This window comes from Nothobranchius furzeri, chromosome 12 (genome assembly GCF_043380555.1).
Source record: "Nothobranchius furzeri strain GRZ-AD chromosome 12, NfurGRZ-RIMD1, whole genome shotgun sequence".
Lineage (NCBI taxonomy): Eukaryota > Metazoa > Chordata > Actinopteri > Cyprinodontiformes > Nothobranchiidae > Nothobranchius > Nothobranchius furzeri.
The window spans coordinates 45,269,302-45,286,480 of NC_091752.1; the positions used below are offsets into that span (position 1 = coordinate 45,269,302).

General features: G+C 42.4%; 2 protein-coding genes across 2 annotated transcripts in view; one reads left to right on the forward strand and one right to left on the reverse strand.

The window, feature by feature from the left end:
* slc30a6 (solute carrier family 30 member 6) overlaps nucleotides 1-17,179 on the forward strand; it is a 158,357-nt gene that overhangs the window by 45,729 nt on the left and 95,449 nt on the right. The gene's annotated exons all lie outside the window — the stretch shown is intronic.
* On the reverse strand, nucleotides 6,969-8,525 carry LOC129162011 (zinc finger BED domain-containing protein 4-like). Its single transcript, XM_054738518.2, has 3 exons — nucleotides 8,178-8,525; nucleotides 7,915-8,071; nucleotides 6,969-7,691 (listed from the first exon to the last, which is right to left on the reverse strand). The coding sequence occupies exons 1-3, from the start codon at nucleotides 8,275-8,277 to the stop codon at nucleotides 7,202-7,204; spliced, it is 747 nt and encodes a 248-aa protein (XP_054594493.2). The 5' UTR covers nucleotides 8,278-8,525; the 3' UTR covers nucleotides 6,969-7,201.

The window sequence follows — 17,179 nt, forward strand, 5'->3', positions numbered from 1 at the left end:
AAATAACCAAATACCTTTTACTGCATAGATTTTCATGAAATCTACAGATAAACAAGAAAAATTAAAGTGAAAGTAGACACATCAGTTTCACTTTTGTGAACAGAATCAGTTGAGAGTCTGCAAACAGGAGCAATGCAGAGCTTCTGGTCTTTAGATTACCTGCATTTCACGTGGGACTGTGAAGAACAAACAATACCTTTTAGGGCGGCTCGTGAAAAAAACTTAAGGAGCGTTGCGTCAATCTGCAATAAAACAAATTATGTTCAAGCACAGAGATGGACCCCTTACACACTTTATTCCACCATTGCATAATCTTAGTGAAAACACATGATCGTGCCACATACTGACCTTATAAAGGACCAACGGCTCCCTTGCAGCAGAGTAACGCCATAGTTTTATGAAAGAGGCTGGAGTTCTGGTTAATCTTTCCTCTATGGTTGACTGGTTAGTAGGAACAACCATCTAGTCTATCATGAGTTCATTTAGAATCAAGTTTTGACATTCTCTTCTTTCTAAATTAACAGATTTTTCAATAAAATAATTCATTTTGATTTCAAATTATAATGACCCAAAGAAATACAATAATAAAAAATTCCATATTTGATTAACAAATTACCAAACTATTTACTTATGGCCATGTTTATACAGTGGGCACAGAAAGTATTTAACTTTTCACTCTTTGTTCTATTGCAGCCATTTGCTGAAATTAATTAAATAATTTTTTTCCTCATTAATGTACACACAGCACCCCATATTGACACAAAAAGAGAGTTTTAGAAATTTCTGCAGATTAATTAAAAAAGACAAACTGAAATATCACATGGTCCTAAGTATTCAGACCCATTGCAGTGACTCATTTATTTAACTCAGGTGCTTTCTATTTCTTCTGATAATTCTTGACATGGCCCTACACCTTCACTGGAGTCCAGCTGTGGACTTGATTAGGAAAGCCACACACCTGTCTATGCAAGACCTTACAGCTCACAATGCATGTCAGAGCAGATGAGAATCATGAGATCAAAGGAACTGCCTGAAGAGCTCAGAGACAGAATTGTGGCAAGACACAGTTAATGGCGCCCCCTATAGATGGATGAAGCTAAAAATTTAAATATACGCTTGAGCAGACACGGAGAAGCTGGAAGATGGAAAAACTCTAAAAATATGAACGTTTTATTCACCCGTGACTGGAGGAGTGAAAAGATGCGCAGCACACGTTTTTATTTTTATTTTTTGTGGAGGCGAAAATATCGGGATGCGCGGGTTTAGAAGTGGCGAGCACATGGAGAGGTGGACGAGAATGAGGGACTAATCTGTCCATGTTACAAAGTCTTAAATACAGAAAAACACAATATAAGCAAACTATCTTGGACCGGATACATGACCACAAAACAGTGCTACACTCTCTATTATCCTGGCGGGGAATCACTTTGCAACACTCCCCAGTAGATAGAGAGCAAACTGTCTCCGTCGGTGGGTGCGTGTCTCTCCCTTGTGAAGCTGACGGAGAAGTATAAATTAGGCTTAAGACCACCAATCCGAAGGCAGGAGGTAGGTCGGGTTTTCACAGCATCTGTCTGCATTCCTTCGTGGAGTTTTTTTCTTCTCACAGCTCAAGGCTACCGCGGCACCAGATTCAGAAAAGAATTGCTTGGGTCAGGCAGAGATAATTTCCTCTCTGTTTTTCAGTTTTTAACTGATCATTCAGTCTGTCAGAAATCCTCCTTCTCCAGACAGAAGAAATCCAGTAATTATCAACCTGAAAATCCACACATCTTCTATGTCCTCCACGGACGGCTGGGGAAGGCATATAATATTCCACTCCTTACAGGAATCCAACATAAACCCCACTGGGTGCGTTCCACATGAACAAGTAGGAGCCCCCTGCTCTGTTCTTATTGTTGAAAAAATCTTGTCAATCGTGATCAATTAACGAATCTGTGATTTAATAAAAATAGATTTTTCAGGAGGAAGACCCAGTTAGGGTATCTGCAGTTTTGGAGAGCTTTTTTTAATGTGTTTTTCTTTCTTTTGCTTTCCTTCAGCCTTTGTGGGAATGTTCTCAGCCTGATGGTGTAAAGGCCTGATGACTGACATTTTGTGCTCCAATGGGTGGGTTTCCTGTAGACTTCAATGCTGAGACTTCCATCTTGTCCAATTTGCATGGCACAGTCCAAGAAGTGCAGTTGTTGTTTTGGGCATCCTCCCTGGTGAACTTGATGTTCGTGTCCACCGCATTAATGTGCCTGGTGAAGCCTTCTACTTCCTTCATGAGAATTTTGACCCATGTGTCGTCCACATACCTGAATCAGTGGCTTGGTGTTGTTCCAGTGTAGGAGTTCAATGCTCTGGTTTCCATTTCCTTCATGTAAATGTTAGCAACGATACTGGGGAGCTCATGGCACATCCACAGAGGTACAATCCATTCATTTTATTTCTACACTAATTTATTTGTTGCACCGGACGAAGAAAAAAAAGGTAAACAAAGATTTTAAATCTCTGTTCTTGGTCTGGAAGCTAAAATGTTAACGATGAGGTGAAATGTGATCCAACGTAAGGATCCATCAGCCTCTCATCCCTTTCCCTCTCTTTAAACCTTACCTTTCATCCAAACTGAAAGCCTTGATACTATTGTTTGATTCCATTTGGGTCTCATTTGTTCTGAAATAATTCACTGGTTAATCGTTTTACCTCTGATTGAAACCTTGCTGCAGTTTCTGATGTTTCCCTTGATGGGGGTCGCTCTGTCGGGTGTTTGAGGAACGCGTCCATCCAGCTCCTCTGGAGCATTTCTGTTTTTAGTTTAAATGAAGCATGAGCCCAGGGAAGTCAGTCCACACACGCACGCGCACGCGCACGCGCACGCGCACACGCACGCGCACGCGCACGCACGCACACACACACACACACACACACACACACACACACACACACACAGACAGACAGATATGTTTTGTCACCAATGTACTCAGACCTGCTTTTGTAAGACTAATGGCGTGTTGTAGAACAACTGACGCACACGTACATTCTGTACAGGCCACCGCTCTGCTTATGCGTTTACACACACAGACACACACAGACACACACACAGACACAGACACACAGCTTGGCCTCGTTAGCTCATGACTAACTGCTTAGTAGACTTTATACAGGCAGTATGGACTTGATGCATGCTTTATACAGGCTGGGAACTTGGCTTGAAGGACCGGTGAGGCTGTCCAAAGGGATTATCGGAGCGCTGCTTATCCGTACTCGCTGTTCCTAATGTCATTTCTCCTCCGTGTTTGTTACTTAAGGAACACAGCAGGAGCAGATCGGATGCTAGTTTTCTCTCTCTGCTCGTTGGCTGTGGGTGGGGCTGCCAATGTTCACATGTTTGATTTTAGTTGGTTTTGTGAAGTGAAGGAAAGACTGACACACTGATTCTGTTCCTCATGAGGGGACACTCCTCTGCTTTTCTCTCACAGAGATGAACCAATGAGGGTCCTAGAGAGCAACGCACTAACGAAACAGACCTAGAGCTCCTGGAGCATCGTGAAGCTGCAGGTTCACCAACATTTCTCAGCTACACGAGAAACTGCTGCCTCAGTAATCTGGTTAAACTGAGCCAAACGTGACTCTGCACACTTAGCATGCTACCTGAGCTCCTAACTGGAGTTACTCTAAATAACCACTTCATGACTGTTTTGCTGCTGCCATCTTCCGCCTTTAAAGGAATTATTACACACATGTCTCACCTTTATGTTAATATTGTTTTATTTGATGCACTCCACTCTGAACTGCACCAATCCAGCAACTGCTGCATTTTAATAACTAGTATTAAAGGTGAATACACCAATATTTGCACAAGAATAATTTTTGTTTTAAACTCTCAGTCACACACTTTGCAGGGGGGACTTTTGCCCCCCTTTATTTGACTTTCTGCCCCCTTTATTTTGGTCCAAGATCATTACTGGGCTGGCTCTATTAAACACGTTCTACACCCCTGCTTAGTAGACTTAATGAAGTATTTTTAAGCCAGTATAAAAATGACTGAAACACAAATTTACATATTTGGCATTATTGGCCAATATCTTTGATTTAATTTATTTGTTAAGAACATCAAGATGCATTACAGTGAACATTATAATAAAGTAAATTTTCTAGTGCAGAGAGGAGACAACCCATAGAAGCACTGATTTGATCTGATTTCAGAGAAAAATAGAACAGGCCAGATGCACCTAATAAATAAAATTACTACCATAAACTCAGGAATCTGTTTCTTTGCTTCATTGTTCTGGTGCTGAAAATATCACTAATGCAGATCTAAGGAGATACACAGATGAATGCACCTCTTATTTATTATTTGGAAATTAGTGGGTGTGGTTTACATCAATACATTATTTTAAATCTGAAATTGATATAGATTGATCAGAAGTTGATATGTGTATGTATATGTATATGTATAGTTTATTTGAAAACTATTTACAGAGCAACCTCAGAATTGAGATTAAATATTTTTGATCACAATAGTAAAGGAACTATTACAGAACAAGTTTTTCAATCAAATCAGAACATTAATATTTAAGTGCATGAATTAATACATCTGAACTCATGCAGTATGAACTAGGACATATGAAATACCATTTTATTTTAATTTGATTAAACTGATTTTTTCCTAACGTTTTGGCTTTTTTCCACACACAGTTAAACAAAACAATGTTGATTGAGGTGTGTGTGTGAGAGAGAGAGAGGGAGAGAGAGTTAAAATAAAAAAATAAAAACAAAAAACCAGACCGGAGCGGAGGCAGTGACCGACACATGCACGAGCCGTTTTCAGCTCTGTCTTGTCAAATGCACCACGTACGTTACGAAAAAAGTAACTTTAAATATTCAAGCGAAAAAGAGGCGAGCTGAAGAAAACCTAGGGAGCACTGAAGAAATGTGAGCAACAGTGAAGCAATCACAGAGAGATCCGTTACTCTGTGTGTGTGTGCGTGTGTGTGTGCGTGAGTGGATGGGCCGGACGGACTGAGCTCCCAGCTGCTTGCAGTTTTATGTGTAGAGAGGGGCGGGTGCTCTATGTGACTGGCCAATCACAGAGCGTGAAGACAGTCTGTTACCCAATGAAGATTTTCCTTGAGCACGATTACAGATATTTACGAGTTTTACTCGTTTCATGCTCGTATTTGTGAAAAATGCTTTATCCGTACCGGATGCTAGTCTGAAATGAGTATCCGGCTCATCCCTAGTTGTAACCACCCTGCCCTGCCTCCTCCTCCTCCTCCTCCTCCTTGCTGCCTGCTGGCTGTGATCACAAGCAACAACAGAGTAGTTCCCGCTGCTTCTTTGGGAAACGGTGCAGACAAAAAAAATCATTAAAGCTTGGGATCTCGTAGGCGTGGCACTGAGATTTCAGCCATGGCAGGCCGCCACGGCTACGCCTATGTAAGGGAAACACTGGAGAGCCCTTGCAGCCAATCAGAGGCGAGAAAGGCGGGACCGTCCTTAGACATTCTACTTTTTGCGTGTGTGTGTTGGATTAATGAACTGATCCCAGCGGACTGTGCTTTTATTAATGTGCCGAGGACCATTAAACGTGGGGGTGGATTGGTGGTTATCTATAAAGCACATTTGAAGATGAAACGTTTGCAGTCCTGGTCTCCTAATACCAGTTTTGAACTGTGCTTATTCGAACTTGGTCATCCGCAACCAATCCTCTGTGCTGTAGTGTATAGACCCCCGAACTACAATAAGGATTTTTTTTTACCGGAGTTTTCAGAAGTCCTAGCAAACTGGGCTGCTAGATACGAGCAGGTTTTGCTACTGGGAGACTTTAATATTCATATCTGCTGTCCTGGAAAACCTTTAGTCTCTGATTTCATCAACCTTGTGAACTCTTTGACTTTTACGCAGTGGGTTAATGGGGCCACACACTGGATCTTGTGTTATCACTGGGGTGTTCAGTAGATAATCTGACTATTAAGGATGCAGTTTTCTCAGACCATAATCCCATATTATTTGAGACTACTCTGCATAGTAATTTGCTGGCACCTGTTGCCCCCAGTAGGTATAGTCGTCATGTGAACTCTGACACTGCAACTCAATTCACCTCACTGTTTGAACAAGCCTTCTTTGATTTATCAGACGAGTCCTCACTGGATGGATTGCTTACTTGCTTTAATGAGAACTGTGAGGCTATCCTTAACACTGTTGCGCCGTTAAGGCCCAGGAGGGGAAAGCGTTCGGTAAATTTATGGTCAACGGACGCTACTCGTGCCGCAAGAAGGACATGTAGAAGATACGAGAGACAGTGGAAGAAGGATAATCTGCACGTTTCCCTAATTGCTCTACGTGACAGTTGGAAATCATACTAAGAGGCAGTTAGATCTGCGAAATTTGCATATTATTCCAATCTCATTTCTTTAAACTCAAACAACCCCAGAGTACTATATACAGCAATTGACTCGGTTCTGAAGCTAAATGATCATCATGTGGTGCAGGCTTCAGCTAAACTTTGTGATGAGTTCCATGACTTTTTCATTGGGAAAGTTTCTGCGCTACGGGCTACCATGTCTAGGGCACCGGTGTGTGGCCGTTCTGTTACTTTCACCAGAGGTTTGGTATTATTTCAACTAGGGATGTTCCGATCACATTTTTTTGCTCCCGATCCGATTCCGAGTCATTTGATTTTGAGTATCTGCCGATACCGAGTCCCGATCCGATACTTCAGCAATACAATAAAATAGCAAGAAAAAAGGGAGACTGCACCCAAATTAACCTGTTAGGTTTTTTTTATTATTATTTATATGACGGCATCCAACATGATACCATAAGTAGAAACATTTTGTTAGTGCAGCAGCACTTCAAACCAAGTAAACAACATTATATCTTTGTAGCTTATCAGTGGTGCAACAATATGTAAACAAATTTGTTTTTATAGAAAAGTAGAAAAGGTTTGTAAAATAACTCAACACAATAATAGAAGTTAAATTAAAGTGCTTACCTCCACCTCTAAGAGGTAGTTGCATAATTCAGTCAGGTAACAAAATAAAATACATCTTAGGCCTTTAGACTGACTTGTTTATTAAAACGAACAAAAGATATGCCTAATCAAAGTGGTGCACGAACTTAACACCATTCAAGAATAAAACATCAACGTCAAATTGCAAAGAACTGGTAAATCACCTCTTCCATGTGCTCTACATGGAGCTCAACTTTTACTCTAAGGCTCCCAAATAAAGTGCATGTTTTTTTTGAGGAAAATCAGCATCTCTAACTTGTCGGGGGAGAGCCGATTCCTATTCTCATCAAGAATGTTTGACACTGCACTAAAGAGTCTCTCACTGTCCACTGAGGTGCAGGGGGCACAAAGAAATTTGGTTGCAACAGCAGCCAGTGAAGGGAACTGTGTAGCATGTGTTTTCCAGTAGTCTAGAGGATTGCTTTTCCTAGGGATGGTTTGTTCCGAAAGGTAGATCCGTACCTGGACATCTGCTGATGTGGTACTCACAGATTGGGCCTCTGGCTGACGCTCTTCTAAGATCTCATCTAAGATGCTGCCAAGGCTGCTTCCTGCTCCTTGACGAGGTGCCTTGCTCACAGGCTCTGCTGCCTCTGGTTCTTCACTGGCAACCCTGTTCTCCTCCATCTTCATCACCTCCTGGATGAGGGAATCTTTAGCAAACCTCAAGTGGTCTGACTTTGTGAAATATCTACAAGATAAATGTAACAATTAAAAAAAATGTTAGGCAAGACACTGTATAACACAACAGTTCAGCTGAGGAAATGTTATATTAATGTAATAGTAAATAATTCTCTAATCATTAACAGAGCTAAATCTAAATTTTAAAAACATAATTAGACATTGGCTGACTTACAATTTTGAAAATTTATTTTCTTAAAATCAAATTAAAAATGTACATTAATTCTACTTGCCTGTCTTTGTATCTTGGATCCACTAAAGTGGCGATGCTGTAGAGTGGTTCCTTTTCTACCTCAGCAAAGCGAGTCTCCACTGCCTCTAGGAGAGTTCTTTTCATGGTTCGAACACCCTGGTCAGTCGTTTGCTCTCGAGACAGGACACGTCTGAGAGCTGTTTAGAGAAAGAATAGATGGATAACAGTTTATTACTTATTTAGAATATTAAAAAAGCATTGTGTGTTCTTTAATTAAAATGTAGAAAATAAAACAAAACCAACCTGAAATGGCAGGGATCACATCTGCTGCAGTTGCAGTTTCCTTGCTCACTTCCCTAGTCAGTTCTTCCAAGGGAACTAACACTTCAGCTGTATTCTCCATCAGGGTCCACTGACTAGCTGTTAGTGTAGCAGGGAGGTTGTGGTCAGCTGTATAGATGCTGAGCGCTCGCTTTTGCTCCAGAATGCTCTGTAGTGCATTCCGGTTGAGTGAACGCTGGCGCGTCTCGCTGCCGCTGCTCGCTGGCAAACAAACTTTTTGTATTTTTTTTTCTTCTTTTTCACCCTGGTCACATCCCTGTGTCGGTGAAAACTCATTTTCACCTACCTGCTCAGCTTGCGTTCTGGTTGCACATCACCACCTCCCTGCTCCACTCCATAATGTGGTCCAGCAGGATTTCTGTGTGCCTCGCACTGGCCTGGATCATCCTGTCGCTCATTCTTCTGTCCGTGGATGGCCTTCTCCAGTACTCGGCGGCGGAGCTCTTCAACCTCCGCTTTCGCTACTCCGGATCTCCACCACCAGCTCTGTGCCTCTTCCCCGACATCACCTTCCAGCCTCGCCGTCGGTATATCCATCGGGGGTCCCGGCGGAACCTCCATCTCGACGGCTCCAAAGGAATACCCTCCTTCTGGTCCACGACTAGCCGGCGGCTACCCAGGAATACCTGCCGAGCTGCCGACTCCAGCGTGTTAGCCCGGCTGGCTAGTCGGACTAATGCTCCTGTCGCCAGGGACTTCCGCACTGCTAATTTTGGTCTTCTCAACATTCGCTCCCTCTCTGGTAAAGGACATCTCCTCCAAGATACCATCAGTGACCATAAGCTAGACTTTCTTTGTCTGAACGAAACATGGCAACAACCCAGCGATTTCTCACAACTCAATGACTGTACTCCTCCCGGATTTGTTTACCTCTCCAAACCCCGTGGGTCGGGCCGCGGCGGTGGTCTCGCGATACTGTATCGCGAGACTTGGAAGGTCCTTCCCGTAAACCTTCCTCCTCTCACCACTCTGGAATGCCTCGCCTGTCAACTCTCCGGCCCGACCCCCACAATAATTGTCACTGTTTATCGTCCCCCCAAGTTCAGCCCTGAGTTTTTAAATGAACTCTCTGCTCTTTTATCCCATCTGTCCGCCCTTTCCCCAAATGTAATTTTACTTGGTGATTTTAATATTCATATGGACAATATGGCCCTCCCCCTCAGCAAAGACTTCTCCTCATCTTTGGACAGCCTCAGTTTTCATCAATATGCCAATTTTCCCACTCACATTAAAGGTCACACCCTGGATTTAATCTGCTGCTCCGGCCTGACCCCCTCCAACTGTACAGCTGACCCGCTCCCTTTCACGGACCACTTCCTCATCTCCTTTTCTGTTCCCCTCCGTCTCTCCATCATCAAGTCACCACGTATCATTTCTTTTCGTAATATTAAGGACATTGATCTAGCCTCCCTGTCCTCCAGTTTTGCCACCTTGACCCCTAATTTGTCCTCTACTCCCGATGATCTTGTCATTCAGTACAATAACGGTCTGGTTTCTATCCTTAATTCATTTGCTCCCATCAAATCCCGCTCTGTATATTTTACTCGGTCTGCTCCATGGTTCACCCCTGCCCTTCGCTCCTTGAAAGCTACCAACCGGAGGCTTGAAAGACTCTACAAGAAAACCGGTCTCACCATCCATAAAGACTTATATTCTGCTCAGATTTCTCTCTACAAGGACTCCATCTCCCATGCCAAATCTCAGTATTACTCCGGTCTCATCTCGTCCAACTCCAGCAACACTAAAACATTATTTTCCATCATGAACAGCATTTTTCAGCCTCCCGACTCCTTACCCATCCATCTTTACTCTTCAGAAACCTGTAACTCTCTCCTTCAGTTTTTTAATGAGAAGGTCAATAGAATCCATCTCTCTTTACCTCATTCCTCCCCTCCCTCTCCTGATTTATTTGAACCCACCATTCCGTTCTCCTCCTTTGAACTTCCCCATCCCTCAGAAATATTAGATTACATCACCAAATCCAAACCTTCCACCTGTCAACTGGACCCTATTCCAACTGTTTTAGTTAAATCCTGCCTTTCTTCTCTGCTCCCTTTTATAACAGCCATTATTCATTCCTCACTATCCTCTGGTACGGTCCCATCCCTATTCAAATCCGCTTCAGTCAGCCCTATTCTAAAAAAACCTGGTTTAGATCCCAATGATTTCAATAACCTCCGTCCCATTTCCCATCTTCCCTTCATTTCCAAAGTCCTTGAGAAAACTGTTGCATCTCAGCTCCATTCACATCTCACCCGCAATAACCTTTATGAACAGTTTCAGTCTGGCTTCCGTCCCCACCACAGCACAGAAACAGCACTTATTAAGATCACTAACGACCTACTCATTGCTGCTGATTCTGGTTTAATCTCTATTCTTATTCTCCTCGATCTGAGTGCGGCCTTTGACACCATTTCTCATCCCATCCTCCTTAATAGACTCTATTCCTTAGGCATCACTCACACCCCCCTCCGCTGGTTTCAATCTTACATTACTGGCCGCACTCAGTTCATCCAGTTAAAATCCTTTACCTCAGAACCCTCCCCAGTCAAGTCAGGTGTGCCCCAGGGCTCTGTCCTGGGGCCCCTCCTCTTCATAGTATATCTCCTCCCTATCGGCAAAATCTTCCGCAAATTCAATATCCAGTTTCACTGCTTTGCAGATGACACCCAGCTCTACATTTCCAGTAAGCCCAACTCAACTCTCCCACCATCCTCCCTTACACTCTGCCTCTCTGAAATCAAATCATGGTTCACCTCTAATTTCCTCAAACTCAACGGCAATAAAACTGAACTTCTTCTAGTTGGCACTAACTCCACCCTCTCAACATCTGACAGCTTTTCTTTAACTATTGACAGTGCCACAGTCTCCCCCTCACCTCATGTCAAGAGTCTGGGTGTCATTCTCGACAGCTCCCTTTCTTTTCAGGCTCACATTAATAACTTAATTCGGTCAGCATACTTCCATCTACGTTCCATAAACCGTCTTCGTCCCTCACTGACCCCTCACACTGCCGCCATTCTCGTCCACAGCCTCGTCACCTCCCGTCTCGACTATTGCAATTCACTTCTTTATGGTCTCCCCAACAAACTCCTTCATAAACTGCAACTGGTCCAGAATTCAGCAGCCCGTATTATCACCAGAACCCCTTCCTTTCACCACATCACGCCGGTTCTCCAGCAGCTCCACTGGCTCCCAGTTAAATTCAGGCCCATCTTCAAAATTCTCCTCCATACCTTCAAAGCAATCCACAACCTCTCTCCTCCATATATCTCAGACCTTATAAGTATTCACACCCCGTCCCGTTCACTCAGATCTTCTTCTTCCATCCATCTTGCGGTTCCTTCTGCCCGTCTCGCTACCATGGGGAGCAGAGCTTTCAGCCGCTCTGCTCCTCGACTCTGGAACTCACTTCCCCCAGACATCAGGAACATCGACAGTTTTACCCTTTTCCAATCAAAACTCAAAACACACATGTTTAAATCTGCCTACAACCTCTGATTTTATTGAAATGTTTCTCTCTGTTTTTTCTTCTTTGGGTTTTATTATTGTTTTATTGTATTTTATTACGTGTGTTGTGTAAAGTGACCTTGGGTGTCCTGAAAGGCGCTTTGAAATAAAATGTATTATTATTATTATTATTATTGTAGCATATAGAGGCTGCTGTTCCATCTAACATGCACATCCTGCTGCAGGCGCTTCACGGTCATCTTCAGAGAAATCTGGATATCTTCCAGGCGTGAATAGGCCAAAGGAGAATGTTTGAAATGGCCTATTATCTTCCTGGCATTAGCCATTGTGTCTGTGACGCTGCGCTGAGAGAGCAGACCCTCGTGCACAACTAGTTGAAGCGTGTGTGCAACACAGCCCAAGCTCGGTACAGCCAAGTCCTCCATGGCTCTCTTCATATTTCGCGCATTGTCACGCACAATTACATGGACACGTTCCTTTTCAATTCCCCAACTGTTCAGCATATCTCCGATAGCCTGTTTCACATGCTCTGCTGTGTGAGATCCGCGAAAATGTTGCGCATTTAACGTAGCACGTTGTAAATTAAAACTCGAGTCGATCCATTGTGCAGTGAAGCTGATCAGTGACATTGGACAAACAGACGAACTCCATATGTCTGTGGTAAACCCAAAAGCAGACACCTTTGATAACATGACTAACAGGTGGTCACGTAGCTTGTTGTGAATGCTGGGCAGAGCTGTGTCTGTAAAGTAGCTTCGAGAAGGTAACTCGTACCGTGGCTCCAGGTGCTCCATGAGACGGCGAAATCCTACGTTTGAAACCACAGACAGCGGCTGGTCATCTAGTGCAATAAATTCAGCTATCTTGGCTGTGATGTTCTTGGCCTTGTCGCTATCCTTAGGAAGTTTTTCTTTGTTTTTCAGCATAGCTTCCAGTGTCGGCTGGCTCCATGTTTTGATCTGCGTTGCTGCGGTGAACTCGGAATATTGAGCTGGATGTTTGTTCTTAAGATGCCGGATCAGGTTCGTGGTGTTAAAAGCAGCTCTGTCTTTTCCGCCACGTGAAACACTCAGTTTGCACACGTTGCAAGTGGCTGTTGGACAGCCTTCGGTCTCCAGTTTAAAATGACTCCAAACCGCTGACATTTTTTGCTCTCCTGGAGCGAGACGGGCATTAGCCTGCTAGCTAACTGCTAACTGAATTCCGCGGTCCACTTTAAAACGTGTGACGTTATGGCTGCCGTATGGTGTTGTCATGTTGTTATTGAGGAAGTGAAACTTGGTACAAAATTAAGCCATTGTTATTCTATTTGAAACTCAAGATTGATTAAAAATGTCATGCTTGTTGTTTTATAAGGCTAAATCCGATCTTTAACACCCGATTCCGATCTTTTAAAAGTCACGTGATCGGGCCCGATTTCCGATCACGTGATCGGATCGGAGCATCCCTAATTTCAACAGATTGGCCTAGATGATCTGATCAAGATCGCTGGGAAGGCTAAGCCAAGTGGCTCGCCGGATGAAGTAATGCCAACGCGCCTCCTTAATGAAGTCTTTCCAGCAGTCGCCCCTTTAATTTTGAACATAATTAACATGAGCCTCAGTTCTGGTATAGTCCCTGACAATTTCAAAAAAGTGGTTATTCAACCTTTGCTCAAAAAGCCTGGACTGGATGCTTCGCTGGCTGCAAACTACAGGCCCATTTCGAAACTTCCTTTCTTGAGTAAGGTGCTAGAGAAATGTGTTTACCACCAGCTCTTGGTTTTTATTGACGAGAATACCATTTTTGAGACTTTCCAGTCTGGCTTCAGAGCTCTACACAGCACGGAGACTGCTCTGGTTAGAATGCTCAGTGACATCTATCTAGCGACTGATAGCGGTAATTCTGTGTTGTTACTTCTGCTGGACCTCACGGCAGCCTTTGACACGATAGATCATGAAGTGCTGCTTCACCGTCTTCATCATTATGTCGGGATTTCAGGGTTAGCCCTGGAATGGTTTAGATCATACCTGACAAATAGAAATATGTGTGTTAGGATGGGAAGTTATTCCTCAGAGTACTCTGATCTACCTTGGGGGGTACCACAGGGCTCGATATTGGGACCTTTGTTGTTTTCTATTTACATTCTGCCCTTAGGTGACATCTGTCGTGAGCTTGGAGTTCAATTCCACCTATATGCTGACGATTGTCAGCTGTACCTGCCTCTGAACACGTCAAGTGTTCTCTCTATTTCTACTCTTACAAACTGTTTGAGGGAGATCAAGACCTGGATGACTGGGAAATTTCTGAGCCTAAATGATCAGAAAACAGAGGCTATATTGTTTGCTCCAAGCATACACTGTGACTCTTCCCTAACTGACTGTGGGTCATTTAATGGCCAGCTGACTACATCGGTGACTAATCTTGGTGTTCAACTGGATAGCGCCCTTAGTTTTGATACCCACATCAATGGAGTGATCTCCTCCTCCTTTTTCCACCTTCGTCGGCTGGCAAAGATCAAACTGTTTTTGACACGTCATGATCTTGAGACGGTAGTCCATGCTGTTATTACGGTGCGATTGGACTACTGCAACTCTGTTCTATTCGGTGTGAGCAAGGGCTCAATAGCCAGGTTGCAAATGGTCCAGAATGCTGCTGCCAGATTTTTAGAAGGCAGGCGCAAGTTTGACCACATTACTCCTGTCCTGGCTGCGCTTCACTGGCTGCCCATTGATGTTAGGATTCATTTTAAAATACTTTTACTAGTTTTTAAAACATTAAATGGTTTGGCCCCTCCTTACTTGGTGTCACTACTTCAACCATACACCCCTTCACGGTCACTCCGCTCGGAGAACCTCATGCTCCTCTCGGTCCCAAGAACACGTCTAAAGACGCGTGGTGATAGGGCCTTTGCTGTGGCAGGTCCTAAGCTTTGGAATAAGCTTCCTCTGAGCATAAGGGCCTCCACCTCTGTTGCGGTTTTTAAGGCAAGGCTAAAAACATATTTTTATGACCTGTCTTTTAACCTTTCTAACTAGTTTTATTGTTGTACTTATAGCGATTTTACTCATTGTATTTTTATCTGTATCGTGTGATACAATGTTTTATTTTCTGAACTTAATGTTTTATGTTTTTATTTGATCAGTGTAGCGCCTTGGTGGCATCTTTTTGCCTGTGAGGCGTGATTTATAAATAAAGTTGAGTTAAGTTGAGTTGAGTTTTCCAGAATTTGCGGTGGGTATAGTCATGTGGCTGGTTATGCTGTTGTGATTGTTGGCAAATTTTGTGAATGTTGGCATATTGTTTTTTTATTTAGCTGTGTGCGTGCATATTGTTTATTTATTTAGCTGTGTGCGCGCGCGCGTGTGTGTGTGTGTGTAAGTTCATTTGAAAGTTGGATTTTGTGTGTTTGTGCTGTTTAAGCAGAGCTGGTGTTGCAAAGTCTCTGAAACATAATCTGATGATGATCCTACAGAAGTGTGTGTGTGTGTGTGTGTGTGCGCGCACGCGTGTGCATGTGTTTGCGTGTGTGTGTTGGATCAAATTGTGCATTGAGCAACCAGATCAGTTTTCAACCTTTTACAAAGTTAAGACATCAGCTCTTTGACCTGAAGCTGTGTCTCCATTGTAAAACCTGCGTTTTCTGTGCATATTCCGACAAACCACTTCTGCATGGAGGACAAAACGCTGCGTGTCCTGTCTACAAAGATGCACATAACTCAGTACATGTGTATTATGCAACAATTGTTTTGTAACAGAATTGGTAGTCCATTGGTTAGAGTGCTGGGCTGGCATGTTTTGGGTTGGTGTTGTACCCGATCGCCGCAGTAACTTTTTTCTTCATTTTTTTTTAGCTACGCTATCATGTTTTCAATCCTTTATTGGTAAATGTTTAAAATAAAACATAAATAAAAAATACCCCCCCCCCCAAAAAAAAAATCATATATATATATATATATATATATATATATATATATATATATATATATATATATATATATATATATATATATATATATATACAAGGACAAATCTGTTTTTGTGCTTTTTTGTTTTTTTAGCCAGCATGATTTCATGTGAGGTGAGTTGAGTAAATTAACTAAAATGATTACTTTGTGAGGTGTGAGCTGAGTAAATTAACTAACATGATTATTTTGCAAAAAATAATCAATTTAATTAAAATATAAAAACATGAAATCTGCTTCAGGTGGCTACATAAATTACTGCCGACAGTCGAACCATGTCAGGACACGGCAAGACAAGATGAAAGGCAGGAGCTTTACCCACTAGACTATCATAGCCAATACGCCAGGCGGCTCATCTAATACGCTTTTGTAAGTGCATTGGGATGGGGTGGGGGTGGGGGGGCGGGGGGGTTAGGGGGAGTTAGTGATGGCAGCTGCAGGATCTGATCTTATTTAGAGACACGGAGAAGTTTACAGGGGAGAGTGAGCTCCTCTGAACCAGAAAACAAAGAGAAAATGCTGCTGTTCCACCCTGTAGAAGTTCTTGTTAAAGCACATCTTTAGTTTCATGAAGATAAACCAATAGCGTTAGACTAACACTTACATGCTTAAAATGTAAGGAAGTTCCTCAACTGATTCAGAGTTGATGAACTTTTCACGACAAGTAAGTCTCTAAAATATAAATCTATGAGAACACAACAGGGCATGAGAATAATAACTGTAAAACAATGTGCTTTAGCTGTTTGTCGGCTACAGAAGTACATGTTTTAGAATTTTCTGTATTAAACAGAACTTGATTCATGCTCCAACTTTTCTGAATTGAGAACATTTTGTTCAAACTAAATAACAAACTAAGCCAAGAATTTCATTCCGGGTGTATTTCTTACACCCTTAAACCATGACATAAATTTGTGATTCAGATCTGTGCAGCCATGATAATTGCCTCCTCATTCAGCTCTTTCTACCAATTCTGCTTCCCGGGATCCACTGTTCACCCTTTTTTAACTCTTTTTTTGTTAAGTTTTTTGTTTTTCATTTCCTCAGAATTTTTTATTAAACATTTATAAGTGTTTAGTGTGTCATGTAATGTCCAGCAATGGTCAGTTTTTAGGTACAGTTTGACCCTTAAACATCTGGTCAAAATGGAGACACGAGACTGCACGTGTTCCCATTAAATCGGCCTGCCTTCATCCCATCAGCTGGATCTCAGAGCCTCTCTGCAGCTCTGAACACATGATAACGTATTGCCAACAATGATGTTCTCTCAAGGTCCAAGCTTCCCTTATGTCCTACAGGATTCTTCATGCCTCTGAATAAGGAACATTCGCAGCTCGGATCAGTTACTAAATCAAAGAATGATTTCTTAAATTAAATATGAACTTATAAAACTTATAAGTTATATAATCATTAAATAAACGTTTATTGCTACTTATAATAATTATAATATAATCAAATGCTTTCATTAATCTGTGCTTGAGTGATTGAAGTTTAAAATAAATGTTATGCTATGATTACATTGATATATGTTTCAGCATGCTGATTTGACAA